The 17131-nt window shown below is 39.9% G+C and overlaps 1 protein-coding gene across 1 annotated transcript in view; it reads right to left on the reverse strand.

The window, feature by feature from the left end:
* The window catches only part of LOC126183191 (proto-oncogene tyrosine-protein kinase ROS), a 597756-nt gene that overhangs the window by 56248 nt on the left and 524377 nt on the right, over positions 1-17131 (reverse strand). The window contains exons 31-35 of the mRNA XM_049924934.1: positions 15041-15268; positions 14066-14376; positions 12985-13179; positions 3786-4024; positions 1909-2100 (exon numbers count right to left, since the gene is read on the reverse strand). Coding sequence (XP_049780891.1) covers positions 1909-2100; positions 3786-4024; positions 12985-13179; positions 14066-14376; positions 15041-15268 — 1165 coding nt within the window. The remainder of the gene's footprint in view (positions 1-1908; positions 2101-3785; positions 4025-12984; positions 13180-14065; positions 14377-15040; positions 15269-17131) is intronic.

A 17131-nucleotide genomic window follows, 5' to 3' on the forward strand; every position in this document is an offset into this window, starting at 1 on the left:
TTTTTCTTCAAAGTACTGAAGCTGTTTTTCTGCCTATATAGAGTAACCTGAAAGTACTTATCATGATTACCAATGTATGTAGATTAGCACTAGTCACAATTTGCTGTTAACACACTCCATACAAGTTTCCTGCAATGACTACATCTTCATATTAATGTATTATTTCACTTGTTCTATACCACTAAAGGCTGCAGTTCATGATGGGATTAATCAAAATATAATGTCGCAGCTGTGCTCTTGCATCATGATGCAGGAAGTTTGGAGCACGTTATTGCGCATGCACCAATGGCCCATAGTGTGCAGATCAGTTTTTCACCAACTGTAAAGGAGGTTCTAATGATAGGAAAAATGAGCATGAAATTCCAGTTTGTTACTGATCAAAATAAAATGTTGACCCTTTTCAGTCCCAGAACACATCTGACAGAATATGGCTCAAAGATTGCATTGCTATGTATAGTCCTCAAGTATACACAACTGTGGGATCCATTTCATGCCAGCCTTCCGTAATGTTAATGGTGAGCCCTTCCTCACCTCCTTATGGGCTCCCATCTCTATTTTGGCTTCCAGAAAGTGGTCCATTTTCAGATCACAACCAGCCAATCACTGAAGTACATGCAGCTTGATTGCGTATAGCCTTTTTACATGGCATTGTGTTCTGTTGTGGTCAACACATTACCAAAGTTTCTTTTCTTCATCTGGATTGGCCCCAACACAGCAAAAGCCCTGAAACTGGCCTGACCAGCAATGTGCTACAGTTTATGTCACATAAGTTCACTGACATTTGAACACAAAACTGCATAGACCACATGATGATAGCCCTTTCTAATCAACATGTATTGGTGAAGTTCAGAAGATGGAGTGGACTTTCAAGGTGCATGTGCTAAATGCATACAAAAGGTCACCAACAGAGCCTGCTGCTCTTTTATGAGTGCATGTAGTGTTATGCTGGCAGTTTTACAGATGTGCTCCATAGGTGACCTAACTGCAACATACACTACCTACTGTAGCTAGTTACCTCAGGACCTCTGCAAACTCGACCACATATCGATCACCCCCATTGACATACCCTGTGGTTGCACATTTGGGCATGAACCAGCATGGTTGCCTGCAACCATGGGAACTTGAACAGCTCTCTGCTGAGGATGGCCAACTGTGCCATCACCTGAATTGACTTTGCCTCATGATACTATTTCTGTAACCACCACCACTGGCCACTGACCACTGCAAGATGGCAAACATATTGGTTGTACCTTCATCACCATTACCATCACTCTGCATCTTCAAGCCTCTACCAGTGTTAATAAACCACCACTCTCAATCTGGATCACAGGATTCCCATGGACCTGGACTCTTTCTGGATACTAGAGTCAATCTTCTGAGCTCTGCATCACTGCTGGCTACTGCAGAAGGCTCTGTGCTGTTGATGCCTGCAACTAATGTATAATGATTGATGCTCCCTCTGCTGAATGTTGGAATGGAGGAAGAGACATATCCAAATCTGGGAAGATTTTTCTCACAACTGAGTGGGATGCCTTTAGCCATTTTTTACACCTTTGTAATATATGGCACAAATCCAGGTGTCTCCATCTGTATGTATCCCTCTTTGGGATGGGGGGATGAACATGGCATCATGGTCCTATACCATAGATGAAGCGATAGTGCCGTGAGAGGTAATAAACGCATGCTAGACATATGAAGCACCTTAGTTTCACAATTAACACAAAGCAATCCCCAACACACTACTGATGTGTCATATGCAAACATACCATTGACAAACCCAGTGGGATAAAGAAATGACAGCAGAAGAGACATCTTGCTAGTTCATGCACTCCTGTGTTGTTTGTGTGCCATAGAGACCACACACGAAATGACTCTTTCGTGAAAAAATAATACTACATAACAACTCACAATTCATCAGGACAGCTGTTAGGTCTTCCAAGTCGTCCACCATTTCTCACATAATGTAGCACTTCCAGGTTTGTTCTTGCTGGATATGGCTGTTGACCAAAAGTCATTATTTCCCATGTCAGTACGCCAAAAGACCAGACATCAGACTGAGTCGTGAACACACCATCCACTAAGGACTCTGGTGCCATCCACCTGAAATTTATAATTTAAGAAGATGCTCTTATATACATCATGTCAAGCACTAAATGGTAGTTGTTTACTTTATGTTTGCATCAGAAGAGCGCAATGGAAATTCTGAAACGTAATGGACATCGTTAGTACAAAAATATTTTTATTTTGTTCCTTTTAAGAAATGGTAACATACACCTGCGTACAGTGTTCGTATTTTAATTCTAAAATGTGATATTTGTAGGGCTGTGAAAAATTAACATCAGAAATCCTAATTGTATGCTAATATAGTGTGATTTGTTTCAGTGCAGTAACCAACCCTATTATATGAATGTTCTTGTGTGAACAATTGGTAATCTAGTTAAAACCTATATAAAATGATCTCAACACAGGTGCAAAGATGGCACATTTGACTCATATAAAACTCTATTTAAGATATCTGGCATTCTTTCTTTATCATGTCTCTATATTGTTGGAACCCTCATATTCTTTAAAATTAATGCAACAGGTAAGGGCAGTAGATTGCAAAATAAATAAATAAAAATAAAATAAAATATGATAAAAAGAAGAAAAAAGAAACTATAATATTTGTGATCACGTTCTTACAGTGATACTGGATTTGTCATCATAATACAATTCAAATAAATAGCTCAAAACTGTACACACAAAATATTTAATTATGCTTTAAGAGGATGGAGTGGTGGTCAGCTGTGGACTTCACGAAGGAACCAAGCCATTTTCCTGAAATGAGTTATGAGAACCATGGAAAAACTAAATCAGGATGGCCACACATCCTCCTGAATGTGAGGCCAATGCCTGAACAACTGCACTGAGCTTTGTACACTGTTCTTCAACATCCTGTACAAGTTCTGCAAAATAAACACAGTCTTACTCTTCATTGCTGCAAAAGTGTCAGATCTTTGCTTGGAAAGTTGAAGCAAAATCAAATCACTCATGCATGGGTGGAACTGAAAGAAGGTCACAATCTCAACTATTCTAGATTGTGGCCTTCAGTATGGATGAAACAAATGTTAAATTTCTCTATGTATAACTGTTACACCCAGGTACAATGGTAAAATAAGATAAATGGAGGAACAAATATAACAATTTCTTGTATGTACTGTCAGAAAATACCACATGGTAAATGACTGCACACATTAGACATTAACTTGTCAACAGAAATAGACCAAGCATCTGTATAAAGCATATTTATGGTATCCACTGACACTCCATTTGTCTGTTCTAGACCTTATTTTAGTGCTTCATTCAGTTTTGCACAAGTCACCAGCAAATTTTAGAAATTATTATTATTTGCATATGTTTACTTTTGTGAAGTGATTCATGGAGAGTTGACTTCATGTTTAATCACAGTTTTCCTAAAAATTCTACAATCCGATACTAATAAAAAAAATTACTGACATTAAAAACATACAATATTGTGGAAATTATCACAAATATGAAGAAAATATTCTCTGTAGTCATATATTCACCATCCTATTACTAAAGCACTGAATCCACAAACACCTATTTGGTGACAGAAAGTAGTTTGAAATTGTCAAACAAAATATGAGTGGCATAACATAACAATACAACCAAATACTTAAATAATGTTAATAACTTAGTTCATATTTTACTTGGTCAGATTAAATAATAATAAAAAGGGCACTTGAAAAGATTAAAAGCTTTCATGTATGTGTTTTGATACTTACCGAACAGGCAACAGACCTTCGCCCTCTTTCCGATAATAATCGTTCTTGTATATATCTCTTGCAAGACCAAAATCACCAATTTTTACAATTCTTGTTTGAGGATCATTAGATGATACAAGGCAGTTGCGGCAAGCAAGATCTCGATGAACAAAATGCATCTCTTCTAAATATCTGCATCCCTTTGCCACGTCAACACACATGGCAATCAGGTCAAACAATGTAAGAGCATTGCTTGAATGCTAAAATAAAGATATTTGTAAGCACTTTTGGGAACATCCATTTATGCATCACATGTGCAAAATTAAATTGGAAGTTGACAAAGCTATACAAAAATCCACAATAATATGAACAGAAATTAGTTTTAAGTGCATGTGATACATCACCAACTTTACAGGTAGCTTTATGCAATATGCTGTGCAGTGAAGGTGGCCACAAGAGTGTGACTCACATAACAAGGATAGAGATTAAGGAAGGGCCATATGAATTCAACACACTGCTACAGAAGCATTATATTGTAAACAATGGATGGAGCAGCAGCAAAATGTTTTTACTTGAGGCCCACTTTCAGGGCACCATTCTACAAAACTAGCCTTGGCAGTGGATATGGTTGGTGAGTTTCCTAATGAGAATAACACTTATTTTAGGGTTCCATATCTCAAAAAATGGTACCAACACAGAATCATGTAGTCTGCCTGTCTATATGTCTGTCAAGATTCCTTTTCTCAGGCACAGGGAGATGTATCAAATTGAAATTTACGCCACATACTAAGGTTTACAGCTCCTTGGCAATGTGAAAAATTTAAGCATTTATGTCAGTGCAATCAAAATATGTCACATACTTCAATTGTCACAAATTCATACATCAAAACTACAGGATACTTTCCATTGACCTAGAATTATTAAATTAGATAAGAAGCAAGATTTCACAGCACAAGTAAAGGAAAAAAATTTGAAAACTGTTAATCTGTAACTATATAACATAAGAAATACTTTTTTTGCCATTTTTTTTTGTACATCTGTCTGTCTGTTCATCTGTTAAGACCCTTTTTTCTCATGAATAGGTAGAGGTATCAAACTGAAATTTGTGTCAAATACTAAGGTCTATGGTTCCTTGACAGTGTAAATAATTTAAGATTCTAAGCCAATGCAATCAAAAGATATGGCCATATATGTCACCTATTTTGATACTTGCAAATTCACCCACCAAAACCTACAAATGAACTATCTGTATACATGTCAATTCTGGTGGTACAGCTGTAAAGTGTGCACCTGTAAACTGAGAGGTGGTAGGACTGAATCATGGTTAAGTTTATAGGGAACGCTCAGGGTGTGAGTACTGCTAGTACTTGTCCAGCTTGCTTGTACATCAGTTCAGCATGCAAATAATTATAAAGATGGTCAACAGTAAGCTGTGGTTCAGCATTAGGCACGATCCTATGACTTTTGAAGTAAAAATATGGGAGAACTAACACTGAAAAAAAATCAAGCTGTGGGAGGAAACTTTAACAGTTTAAGTTCACCATGAATCTCAATGATGGTGTCACCAGTGACCATCAGACTACTAAGAGAGGGTAGCCTTGGGACTCCAGAAATTATATGTGTAGTTATTTCACTGAAATGACAAGCATATGGTAAAGTCATTCCGGTTTCCAGAGCAGTACTTCTGATCCTTCATTGACAATAATAATGAGGGTTGTGTGGTTTATCAATTGCTAAGACATGATGTACATGTCTGGTATGATGCTGTTGATAAAATTTAGATTGACTTGCTGATGAGGGAAACACTTATGAATTTGTGATTCTTGAGTTTCTCCCGGCGTATTTGATAATCAAAATATCCACGGGTATGCTGCCGGTCTATAGTGTCCAACGGGCACAATATTTCGGCGATCAAACATGTCGCCATCATCAGGTGAACTGACGGACTGAGCTCCTGTGAACGTACCGGCACGGAGATCCGTACGCTATGGCTGCTCAGAGGGAACTGGGTTCGGTCGCGGCGGCGGCCGATTTAAATACCCTCCGCCCGCGGCGCGCTCCCTCCGCCGTCCGCGCCCAGCGCCACGGTCGCGCGGTGGAACAGATTGCGACGGCGTCTGAGATGACGTCGGTGTGATGGCTCTGTCCGCCGTGGTCGTCACAACTATACGTCTGCTCGATTTACTCTTGATTAACCCGATCGCTGGTTCCCAAGCCTTGCTAAGATTATAGCCACAGTCCCGGTTTATGAGGTCGTCATTGGTGCGAATTTCGATGGCCTCTCTAACAACGCTGTCCCAGTATCTCGACGTCTGTACCAGAATCCTCGTGCGGTCGTACTCCATGGCGTGATTTTCCGACAAACAATGTTCAGCGACCGCCGACTTGCTCGGATACATCAGTCGAGTGTGCCTCTGGTGTTCACGGCATCGATCCTCGACGGTACGCATCGTCTGACCAATATACGACTTGCCACATTGACACGGAATCTGGTACACGCCGGCCTTCCTCAAACCGAGGTCATCTTTGGCGCTCCCCACCAGTGCACGAGTTTTATTTGGAGGACAAAACACAGTTCCGACCCGGTGTTTCTTCAGAATGCGGGCGATTTTCCCCGAGAGTGCGCCTGTGTATGGAATAAATGCAGTGCCTACCTCCTCCCTCGTGACTTCATCCATCTCAACAGGTTGTGCTGCAGTGGTTGGGCGGAGAGCACGTTGAATCTGCCACTCTGAGTACCCATTTTTTCGAAATACAGTTCTCAGATGTTCCAATTCCTGGGGTAGACTCTCTGCGTCAGAGATAGTGCGCGCCCTATGTACTAGAGTTTTAAGTACCCCATTCCTCTGTGAAGGGTGGTGGCAGCTGTCTGCATGCAAATACAGATCAGTGTGCGTAGCCTTCCGATACACCCCATGACCTAGGGTGCCGTCAGCCCTTCTCTTGACCAAGACGTCAAGGAAAGGTAATTTACCCTCCGTTTCAGTCTCCATAGTGAATTTGATGTTGGGGTGTATGGAGTTTAGATGTGTAAGGAAGTCAAGGAGTTTATCCATACCATGTGGCCAGATGACGAACGTGTCGTCCACGTAACGGAAAAAGCAAGTAGGTTTCCATACGGATGACGAGGAGGAAGCCCTGTCGTCATCCGTATGGAAACCTACTTGCTTTTTCCGTTACGTGGACGACACGTTCGTCATCTGGCCACATGGTATGGATAAACTCCTTGACTTCCTTACACATCTAAACTCCATACACCCCAACATCAAATTCACTATTGAGACTGAAACGGAGGGTAAATTACCTTTCCTTGACGTCTTGGTCAAGAGAAGGGCTGACGGCACCCTAGGTCATGGGGTGTATCGGAAGGCTACGCACACTGATCTGTATTTGCATGCAGACAGCTGCCACCACCCTTCACAGAGGAATGGGGTACTTAAAACTCTAGTACATAGGGCGCGCACTATCTCTGATGCAGAGAGTCTACCCCAGGAATTGGAACATCTGAGAACTGTATTTCGAAAAAATGGGTACTCAGAGTGGCAGATTCAACGTGCTCTCCGCCCAACCACTGCAGCACAACCTGTTGAGATGGATGAAGTCACGAGGGAGGAGGTAGGCACTGCATTTATTCCATACACAGGCGCACTCTCGGGGAAAATCGCCCGCATTCTGAAGAAACACCGGGTCGGAACTGTGTTTTGTCCTCCAAATAAAACTCGTGCACTGGTGGGGAGCGCCAAAGATGACCTCGGTTTGAGGAAGGCCGGCGTGTACCAGATTCCGTGTCAATGTGGCAAGTCGTATATTGGTCAGACGATGCGTACCGTCGAGGATCGATGCCGTGAACACCAGAGGCACACTCGACTGATGTATCCGAGCAAGTCGGCGGTCGCTGAACATTGTTTGTCGGAAAATCACGCCATGGAGTACGACCGCACGAGGATTCTGGTACAGACGTCGAGATACTGGGACAGCGTTGTTAGAGAGGCCATCGAAATTCGCACCAATGACGACCTCATAAACCGGGACTGTGGCTATAATCTTAGCAAGGCTTGGGAACCAGCGATCGGGTTAATCAAGAGTAAATCGAGCAGGCGTATAGTTGTGACGACCACGGCGGACAGAGCCATCACACCGACGTCATCTCAGACGCCGTCGCAATCTGTTCCACCGCGCGACCGTGGCGCTGGGCGCGGACGGCGGAGGGAGCGCGCCGCGGGCGGAGGGTATTTAAATCGGCCGCCGCCGTGACCGAACCCAGTTCCCTCTGAGCAGCCATAGCGTACGGATCTCCGTGCCGGTACGTTCACAGGAGCTCAGTCCGTCAGTTCACCTGATGATGGCGACATGTTTGATCGCCGAAATATTGTGCCCGTTGGACACTATAGACCGGCAGCATACCCGTGGATATTTTGATTACTTATGAATTTGATATTAGCTAGCTGTTACGTGAGGAAGTGCTAATTACTAGGAAGTGATGACATTATATGAGGAGTAGTCATAAAGCCTTAGAAACATAAAGTTACATGTTTAAATTATTGTTTGTCTGCTGGTGCACACTGAAATCTCTGAGACATTGTGCCATAGTAAGACTGTAGAGGAGCAAAACAAAATGGCACAGCTCAATGATAAAGAAGAATCCCGTATGGTAATTTGTTTTCCGCATTTAAGGGAACAATCCTGCAACAATCAATGTTGAGATGGTGGAAGTATATGGAAACAGTGCACCATTGTAGAACACAGTAGCTATGTGGTACAGATGTTTCTGACAAGGTCAAACAAATCTGAATGATGAAGGAGGAAGCAGCAGACAACCTCTCTGTGAGAAACCAGGAATTTTATGAGGTGCAGAGGCCTCAGTACTTGAAGAGAGGCCTATCACAATCAAGGCGATAGAGGGAAAAGTTAAAATTGGTCATGGTTCAATTTCAAATGATATCATGCATGACATTTTAGACATGAGAAAGACTCTCCCCACTCACTGGATTCAGTGGCTGCTCACATCCATTCAAATAGTGCACCAAACTGAGGCAGCAGTGAAAATGTCAGGCCAACTCAGGTGATTTCTTTAGCTGCCTGGTCAACACAGACAAGTGCTGGGAGTATCACAACAACTCCAAGACTTACGAGCACATCCCCGGCAGTAGAAACCCAATCATCATCAAGCAAGATAATGCTGTGTGTTTTTGGGACCATCATGGCATGGTGCTTACAAATCAAGCTAGTACTGTGCCAATCATCACATGAGCATATTATGAAAATTTTCTGATGAGGTTATGGAAAGCATCACAAGAAGTTGTGCAAGAGGATATTTTTGCTCTGTAACAATACCCAAGATCATTCGGCACTGAATACAATCACACACACTGCTTCTTTGGGCTTTCAAGGTTGACTTGATATTCTCGTAACATGGTATCCTGTGATTTATTCCTGCTTCCTCAGATGAAGAAACCATGGTATGGCAAGTGTTTCCAGAATGGCTATGAGGTGCTCTTCTAGGTGAAGCATTTCTTGAGTAGCCAAAATGCAGACTTCTACAATGAAGGTCCCCACCAAATTGTCCATAGTTGGGAAAAAGGTGTCACATTGAAAGGTGAGGATATAGAGAAGTCCTAACACCATGATAAATTTATATGGTTGCAGCTTGATTTTTCTCGAGATGATAATTAAAAATTTATTACTATCCCTTGCATGTGAGGTATATTAGTACAGATGGAGCTCGACCAGCAGTAACAAATGAGGTGTGATGAGAAAGAGGAAAAGAGACAGTTTTTAGGCAATCCAGGAGGTTTGCAATGTTTTACATTAAGGTATAGTTGTATAATTAAAGTTACTACACTACTGGCCATTAAAATTGCTACACCATGAAGATGACGTGCTACAGACACAAAATTTAACCAACAGGAATAAGATGCTGTGATATGCAAATGATTAGCTTTTCAGAGCATTCATACAAGGTTGGCGCCGGTGGCGACACCTACAACGTGCTGACATGAGGAAAGTTTCCAACCGATTTCTCATACAAAAACAGCAGTTGACCAGTGTTGCCTAGTGAAACATTGTGATGCCTCGTGTAAGGAGGAGAAATGTGTACCATCATGTTTCCAACTTTGGTAAAGGTCGGATTGTAGCCAATTGCAATTGCGGTTTACCGTATTGCGACATTGCTGCTTGCTTTGGTCGAAATCCAATGACTGTTAGCAGAATATGGAATTGGTGGGTTCAGGAGGGTGATATGGAATGCCGTGCTGGAACCCAACAGCCTCATATCACTAGCACTCGAGATGACAGGCATCTTATCCGCATGGCTGTAACGGATCGTGCAGCCATGTTTCAATCCCTAAGACAACAGATGGAGACATTTGCAAGACAACAACCATCTGCACAAACAGTTTGATGATGTTTGCAGCAGCATGGACTATCAGCTCGGAGACCATGGCTGCGGTTACCCTTGACGCGGCATCACAGACAGGAGCGCCTGCGATGGTGTACTCAGCAATGAACCTGGGTGCACGAATGGCAAAACGTCATTTTTTTGGATGAATCCAGGTTCTGTTTACAGCATCATGACGGTCGCATCCGTGATTGGTGACATCGTGGTGAATGCACATTGTAAGCATATATTTGTCATCGCCATACTGGCGTATCACCCGGAGTGATGGTATGGGGTGCCATTGGTTACACGTCTCGGTCACCTCTTGTTTGCATTGACAGCACTTTGAACAGTGGACATTAAATTTCAGACGTGTTACGACCTGTGGCTCTACCGTTCATTCGACCCCTGTGAAACCCTACATTTCATCAGGATAATGCACGACCGCATGTTGCAGGTCCTGTACGGGTCTTTCTGGATACAGAGAATGTTCGACTGCTGCCCTGGCCAGAACATTCTGCAGATCTCTCACCAATTGGAAACGTCTGGTCAATGGTGGCCGAACAACTGGATCATAACAATATGCCAGTCACTACTCTTGATGAACTGTGGTATTGTGTTGAAGCTGCATGGGCAGCTGTACCTGTACACTACATCCAAGCTCTGTTTGACTCAATGCCCAGACGTATCGAGGCCGTTATTACGGCCAGAGGTGGTTGTTCTGGGTACTGATTTCTCAGAATCTATGCAGCTGAATTGGGTGAAAATCTAATCACATGTCAGTTCTGGTATAATATATTTGTCCAACGAATACCCGTTCATCATCTGCATTTCTTCTTGGTGTAGCAATTTTAATGGCCAGTAGTCTAGAAGAAGATGTGAAAATCTGAGTAAGTATGAGCTTTATTGCCAACACATGCTTGGTTGTCACAAATCCTTGGCCTCTAAAGATTATATACTCTAATTTTTCATGACATTTCCTTTTTTCTGACATATTTCCATTACTTTTCCATCTCCACACTTCTTGCTAGGCTTTGTTTGCCTAGTACTTTTCTTACTTATTATTCTTTTCATTTTCAGCTTCTTCTAGTGCCTGCCCCATTACAATTTTTATTTCTCCTTCTACTTGCTTGCTTTTCTCCATCTGCCTCTGAATTACACTTCCAAATTTTTGCTTTCCTTATCACTTAAATATTTACTGACTTCTCTGAAACAGTGTCCTAATTTAACAGTTCTGTTACTTGATCTCTCCTGCTCATTGATATCTACTGGTTTTGTCTAGCTGTGACTCTCTCAATCAAAAGTTGACATAGACATTTTTTAATCATTACCAGTAAGTTGATAGAGACATTTATAAATCATTGTCAGTACCTGTTTCTTCTCTCTTTTACATTTTTTAATGAACTTATGTGATGAGATATAAATCAGTTTAATGTGAATTTCACCTCTGAGAACACACTGTGTTTGAGAAAAATCAAGCTACACGATGGCCGAGTTCCACAGTAAACTGTAGGTGCTTCTACAATTGGAAGTTGGTTCATGGGTCAGCAAGAGGCAAGAGCATATCATTTGCAACAGGCCTTTGCTTATTATGGTACCATGCCAATCAAACCAACTTTCATGATAATGACGCCACAACTTTGTATATGTTAACAATTGTGAAAATTTCAACATAAAGACTAAAATGAACATTATAGTAGACACACATTATTATAAAAAAATTATGAGGATTACAGAACTGTACATGATCTCGTTTCAAGTTTTTCAATTCTGTAAGGTCTAAAACCTTATAAATTACATTCATAACCTACAAACATCATGGAATGGAATCAAAAAGACTCTGGATATGTTCCTCAGAAATGTCCACACCATTTGTATGCGAGTCCACAAGGCATCGGTAAGGATCACTGGAGGATTGTTGCTGACAAACTATATCCTTGTAAACTTCAGTGAGTGATGTGACATGTGAATGTGGAGGCCAGGGATGCAGTGGTACTCAATATTCATCAGAGAACATTTCAACATTTTATTGGGTATTTTCCTGCAAAAATATAACTAGTGGAGTTTACTGAAAGAGGAGCAGTGTCTCGAGTTTTGAAATCTCCCTGATATAGTGGCTGCTGCAGAAATTGTGCTCAATGCATAGAAATCAAGGACACATGTTGAATTCAATGGCAAACGTGCATCACACTTGGTGGTTGTTATGCCACTCAACAATGAAAGTAGCCTCTCTGTGGTCAGCATGATAGTAGGCAATCACTGTAGGACAAGTTGAAGTAGGCCAATCCAAAATTATTAAATTTTTACCCTCAGTATGCAGCAGCTGCATTCAAATACCCATAGAGTATGATATGCTTGTGTTCTCTGAACAAAAAAAGGCTTGCACAACTGGATGTGAGTCTCCAGTCCAGATCATGGGATATATCATTGCATGTAATGTTTTTTCTGTACCTTTCACTTCAGTCCTGAACCTAAGAGATTAGAAACTTTTAAGGACAATCTGTATAGCTCCCTAATGTAGTGATTCTATGGAAACTGATACCCCGAAGGAGCCTACAGTACTTTTAATATGGGAAAATGTACATGCTATTCAGTTATTTATATTATTTTGAAACAACAAAACATCATCAACTCAGTTATGGAAAACATCAGATTACTGCACTCTTCAACAAATGTGCATGAAAACAAACTAGTACCACGGATTTAACCATAAACCACACACAACATTAAAAATAAATCTGAATCTACAATAGATATCATCTGTAAAATGGTTTAGAATGTTTTAATAATATGTTTGCCATTACAACAATGACATAAAGTAAAACATTTCAGTCCAGAACTTACAATATTGGATCGACTGTTCCTAAGGTAGCTCAACAGGTCACCACATTCCATTAATTCCATGATGATAAAATTAGGATCATTGTCTAAGCATACGCCCAAGAGCTGTAGAATATGATCATGCTTAAAATTGCTCATCAGTTGTGCTTCTTTCAAAAATTCTGCTTTCTCTTCTTCATTAGCTCCTTTCCGCAATGTCTGGAGCAGATTAAAATTAAGGTTGTTAGATTTTAACAGAAATGATAGTAAATCATCACAGCAACAAATTCAAAGTAATATTCCAGTACACAACTTGTAATGGTCTTCACAAAATAACAGAACATGTTGCACTGGGTGGAGTAACTTACTCATTCCCACCTTACTCATGCAAAAACATTTCAGTATAGTGACTAAAGTGGATATCATTGAACAGAAAAGAATGGAAGTGAAAAGGAGAATCACAGAAATGTAAACTATGTGTTTTAAGTATCGTACTATAATAGGAAAACAGCATACATAGGCCAAAAAAATTAGCTATAGTAAGAGGAAGAAAGGACCAAATTTTCCAAGATTAACAATGGAAGGAAGTGGCACTAAATTGTTATGAAAAGTATGGAAAAATAACTAATTCAAGAAATGAGAAATGTGAGATACTATTTTAGGTTATGTACATACTGCAATAAATTTTCTGCACATTCACACTGTATAATTATGATTTTTTTGTCCTGGCTGTTAAAGAATGATAAATTAATAGAAAAGAGACATCTCATCTTGAGAAATTGTTGAATAGTAGCAGCATAGTTTACTGTTTCCATTCATAAACATGATGCAGTTCAGATAAAGACCTTCACCAAATGCATTTGAGATACACAGTGAAGAAGAATACTACATTCATCATGATATATGTGCAACACAAGATGTGGTCTCATGTTGAATACATAAATTATTAAACAAGGTTTACCTTCTTCACCTCTAAAAACAAAATTAAAATAACTGCAGACACATTTGAAGTACAAACTAAACTTCAAATAGAAATATCACAAAAATATTTTTGGAAAAACCCATTATTTCATTTTATTTCAAACAAAAATATTTCTTTACAAACCTTAATAGCAATTCTTGTTATAATTCCTCCTGAGTTTTCCAAGTCTTTTGCATTCCCTTCAAAAACTTCTCCAAATGCACCACTCCCCAAAAACTTTGTAAGAGTAATTTGATCTCTTCTGATATGAGGCAAAAGTGCAAGATCCTCTTCAGTTGGAATGTAATTTGCTGAATACAGAGCATTACTGTTCTGAATAAAATTCCCTCTTCGAGGTAGCTCTCTTAGGGTTGCTAGCTCAACATCAAGACGTCGATTGCTTGGATATGCTGCAGCTTGAAGATGTTTCTTTTCCTTCACTTGACGTCGCAAGACTAAAAATTAACATTTTACAAATGACTATTTAGAATAAAATAGATCAGTTGTCATCAGGTACTGGTCAAATCAGAATAAAATTTTCTAATCTCTACTGTTTTGAGAACCAAAATAGCTAATGTGAGATAGTGTGGTCATCCACTGCCTACAGGCAGTAAATTCAAGTTCTGGTGATAAAAGGGAGAGAAGAGTTTGTGGTATGTATTTCCTGATCACCAGACTTTGTAGCAACAATCTGGATTGAATTTCAAACCTCTTCAACTGCCTTGTTACTATTCATCACAATATGGATCCATGGAATTCAGAAAAAAATAGATAAAAACAAAATAAAATAATGATATGTAATATTGTTGACAGTTATCACTGGATTTGGACATCCAGCTCAGAGGCCTCTTAGGGTTATTTAAGAGTAGTAGGATATGTGCTGGCAACACGTTTCACCTCATCTCTTCTCTCTCTCCAAAATCATTATCAACAACAATACAAATATGCTACACTCTGCACACACTTCTCATAAGTATCTGCACTAAACAGTTATGCTAACAATATGTGATACACAAGCTGCGAAAATGGCTTAAACTACATAAATTTGCACAATGCTGTGAATCTCAAGAATAAATACATAAATTGAATGCAAATTATTAGATGGATGTCAAGACTTACCACATACAGTTATTAATATGACAATAGCAGTAATACATAGTAAAGCCACAGGAATTGATATCCCAAGCACAAGTCCAGTATCTGGTTCATTTGCAAGCATTGCTGCCTCTGCCAAGTCAAATGGTTCACTCACTTCACTGTATTCACTCCATCCATATACATTCTTTGAACGAACACGGAATACATATCTAAAACTTGGACTAAGGTCCGAAATAATCCAATAATTGTCTGTAACCCAGAAAAGAGCACATGTCATAATAATAGCAAGAGAAGTACTAATATCAGTGAGAAGAAATAAGATACAGTGAATATTTTACATCTATTAAATAAAATTCAGCATCATCTGAATATTTGGTGTCAGTTACTTATGGATCTTTAACAATTAATTAAATTAATTAAAATTTCGTTCATTAAATTATCTTCAGCAACATAAAACATAAGTACTAGAAATTTATTCCCACATGTACTCATCATGAGTGTGTGCCTCATTAATCTGACTGGGAGAGAATACTTGTTAAACAACCTGGGTCCATCTGGCTGTGGGTGGTGGCACTCTGTGAAGGCCCCTGCCTAATGTTACAGGTGAAACCTGATCAATGGTCTCAAAGGCAGAAGAGGAGTTTTATTTCACAATTGTAGAGAGAATGCAAGACCCTCTCAGAGAAACCCTTTCAGCATCTACTCTGAATGCTATCAATACCCCAGCTGGTAACCAATCCACCAGTGCCCACAGTAGCACCGCAAGCAGACTATCGGATTCTAAGGAGTTTCGCCTACCAAGAAAACAGAGGGAGTCGGAGATGACTGGTAAACTTTCTACCAAAGTGAAGACATACATAAGAACACTATGAATGTCAGTACAGTAATCAGAACAAGGAAACTATATGAATTAGAAAAGGTGCTTGACAAACAAAAGATCCTGATGTTGGAAATTCAAGAGACCCACATAACAGACAACAACACTATAGACTTTGGTAACTACAGGCTGTTCAGAGCAAGACAGATGGAAAAATAGGCAATGATCTCAGCTCCTGGGAATGGCCCCTGCAGCCAACAAGGGGATTCTTTGCTTAGTAAGGCAAGTGAAACCAATAAATAACAGACTGATGACAATGAGGCTCAAATGTGCTAATAAATCTTACCTGATAATCAATGCGCATGCACCAGTAAACCAAGATAACAAGAGAGACAAAGAAGGAGCTGATAAGTAGTGAGATGAACTAGAGAAATCCACAAGAAAAATCCCTAAAGGAGATGTTAAAGCTGTATTAGGTGATTCAAACTAACAATTAGCGAGAGAAAAGAGATTCAGAGGAATGATAGGACAGTATCCAGGACATAGGTTCACTAACAAGAATAACCAGAGACTTGTTCGATGATGATAAATGCAACTCACTTACAGAATGAGATCAAGAAAACTAAGACTTGGAGGTCACCAGTCAAATCCTAAGGAGAATACCAAATCCACCACATAGTAATTACACACAAGAACTGTAGAGAAATCATAATTGTACAAGTCAGAAGAGCGGCAAAGGTGGAATCTGAACATTATCTCATCAGAATCAAAATCAGGCTGACACCAACACAAATGAGTAGGAAGACCACACTGACAGCAATTTTAGATATGACAAAATTTAAAAAATCAAAGATAAAAAGTTATTGGGAGGAAGAGACAGTCATGACCTGGGAAGAATTCAAAGAGAAGATAATCAGTAAAGTAAAGGAAAAAATACCTATACTACTACTAATAATAATAATAAAACCCACACCTCTATGGTGGAATGACACATGCAATAAAGCAATTAAGAACAGGAAAACAGCATACAACAATTTGAACAGCAAAAAAACATAACTTAATCTGGCAATGCATGTAGAGGTGAGAAAGCAAATGACAAAAAGACATCAGGAGAATAAAAAGAATATGAAAAGGATCAACTAAAGAGAATAGAAGGGGATTTCCAAGCCTATAACATGAGAGACATCTACAAGACATGTAAAACCAGATTCACAGGATACCAACCACAAAATTTTTATAGTAAAAAGGATGGAAAAGTGGCACTCAACAACAAAGAAACTGTGAGATGTTGGCTA

Source organism: Schistocerca cancellata, chromosome 4 (genome assembly GCF_023864275.1).
Source record: "Schistocerca cancellata isolate TAMUIC-IGC-003103 chromosome 4, iqSchCanc2.1, whole genome shotgun sequence".
NCBI classification, from domain to species: Eukaryota; Metazoa; Arthropoda; class Insecta; order Orthoptera; family Acrididae; genus Schistocerca; species Schistocerca cancellata.